At 40.8% G+C, this 2,197-nt stretch overlaps 1 protein-coding gene across 1 annotated transcript in view; it reads right to left on the bottom strand.

The window, feature by feature from the left end:
- LOC110270308 overlaps window positions 1-1,989 on the bottom strand; it is a 7,028-nt gene extending 5,039 nt beyond the window's left edge. The window contains exon 1 of the mRNA XM_021119300.1: window positions 1,746-1,989. Coding sequence (XP_020974959.1) covers window positions 1,746-1,749 — 4 coding nt within the window. The 5' untranslated portion in view covers window positions 1,750-1,989. The remainder of the gene's footprint in view (window positions 1-1,745) is intronic.

The following is a 2,197-nucleotide window of genomic DNA, read 5'->3' as shown; positions in this document are numbered from 1 at the left end:
AATGTGAGGTTGGCGTTCAACTTGCCAAACATGGAAGAGAACGCACGTCCCTACACAAGGAGAGTCAACTTTGATCAAAGGTTGGACCAAGTCCTTATGGACATATGCGTAGAAGGAACTCAATGGAAGGTTGACTCCAAAGGCAAGCCGGTTCAACTAAGAAGATTGGACCTCAAGCCTATAGCTAGAGGATGGTTGGAGTTCATTCAATGCTCAATCATTCCCACTAGCAACCGGTCTGAAGTTACTATAGACCGGGCCATCATGATCCATAGCATCATGATTGGAGAAGAGGTGGAAGTTCATGAGATTATATCTCAAGAACTCTACAAGGTGGCTGACAAGTCCTCCACTATGGCAAGGTTAGCCTTTCCTCATCTCATTTGCCACCTATGCAATTCAGCTGGGATTGACATAGAGGGAGATATCCTCATTAAAGAGGACAAACCCATCACTAAGAAAAAGATAGAGCAAACAAGAGAGCTCATTCATGGAGCTCAAGAGGCGTATGAAGCTCATCACCATGAGATCCCGGAAATGCCTCAAATGCACTTTCCTCCACAAAACTATTGGGAGCAAATCAATACCTCCCTAGGAGAACTAAGCTCCAACATGGGACAATTAAGGGTGGAACATCAAGAGCAGAAAAATCATAAAAATGATTCTTGAAGCAAGAAAAAGCAGCAAAGAACAAAGCTTGCAGAAAAAAAAAGAAAAAAAAAAGGGCGAAAAAATAAAAAAAAAATTGAGGGACTTGAGCAAAAATCAGATTCAGAGGTTGAAGAAGGACTGCTGATGCTGTTGGATTCTGACCTCCCTGCACTCAAAGTGGATTTTCTGGAGCTACAAAACTCGAAATGGCGCGCTTCCAATTGCGTTGGAAAGTAGACATCCAATACTTTCCAGCAATATATAATAGTCCATACCATGACCAAAAATAGACGACGTAAACAGGCGTTCAATGCCAGCCTTCTACCCAAACCTGGCGTCCAGCGCCAGAAAAGGAGCCAAAACCAGAGTTGAACGCCCAAACTGGCACAAAAACTGGCATTCAACTCCAAGAAGGACTTCTACACGTGCAACACTCAAGCCCAGCCCAAGCACACACCAAGTGGGCCCAGGAAGTGGATTTATGCATCAATTACCTACTCATATAAACCCTAGTGACTAGTTTATTATAAATAGGACCTCTTACTATTGTATTAGACATCTTTGGTCTCAGTTTTAATCCATTGTTCATCTTAGGAGACTATTGATCACATTTTAGGGGGCTGGCCATCACGGCAATGCCTGGACCTTCACTTATGTATTGGATGAAGATAGCAGGAAAGCAGAGGTTCAGAGGAACGAAAAGCATCTCCATTCGCTTATCTGAAATTCCTACCAATGATTTACATAAGTATCTCTATCCCTATTTTATTATATAATATTCAAAAACACCATTATCACTTTATATCTGCCTGACTAAGATTTGCAAGGTGACCATAGCTTGCTTCATACTCCGTGGGATTCGACCCTTACTCACATAAGGTATTACTTGGACGACCCAGTGCACTTGCTGGTTAGTTGTATCGAAGTTGTAAACCATGGTATTGGCACCATGCTCTTGGCGCCATTGCCAGGGAAAGAAAGAGCCATGAATTTTACATCATTAAAGTGTAATCACGATTACGCGTACCAAGTTGCTCACGTTGCCAGGGATTGTTCGAGCCTGGACATCACAATTTTGTGCACCAACAGTGCACCCATCCCTCCAACGCCGTCCTCTTCTTCTCCTCCCCCTTCTCTTTTTCTTCCTCCTTCGTTTCTCCCTCTCTTCTCCCTTTCTCCATCTCTGCGCGTGTGTGTGGTGTTGTGTGTATGTGTCACGGGTGTGAGGGGGTAAGGAGGTGAGGGTGGCAGCTGCAAGTGAAGGAGTTAAGGTTAGTGTATGTGTGTGATGAAGTTAGGATTAGGGTTTGTATATGAAATTAGAGATTTTAGGATTAAGTCAGTGTAGGAATTTTAATAAAAATAAAAAGGTAGAGTAATAATTTAAAATCAAATTAAATATAAAATAATTATCTTTGAAGTACCATTTAATTATCAACTTATAAATTATTTTCAAATAAATGCTAATTCAATAAAAATTGGAGATAATCAAATTAATTCTCTTTTATTCATAAAATAAGGTTCAGAATCTAAATATTCAAATTAA

The sequence above is a fragment of the Arachis ipaensis genome, chromosome B03 (assembly GCF_000816755.2).
Source record: "Arachis ipaensis cultivar K30076 chromosome B03, Araip1.1, whole genome shotgun sequence".
NCBI classification, from domain to species: domain Eukaryota; kingdom Viridiplantae; phylum Streptophyta; class Magnoliopsida; order Fabales; family Fabaceae; genus Arachis; species Arachis ipaensis.
The sequence above is the reverse complement of the archived record's forward strand: the minus strand, read 5'-3'. Positions and strand labels throughout refer to the sequence as shown.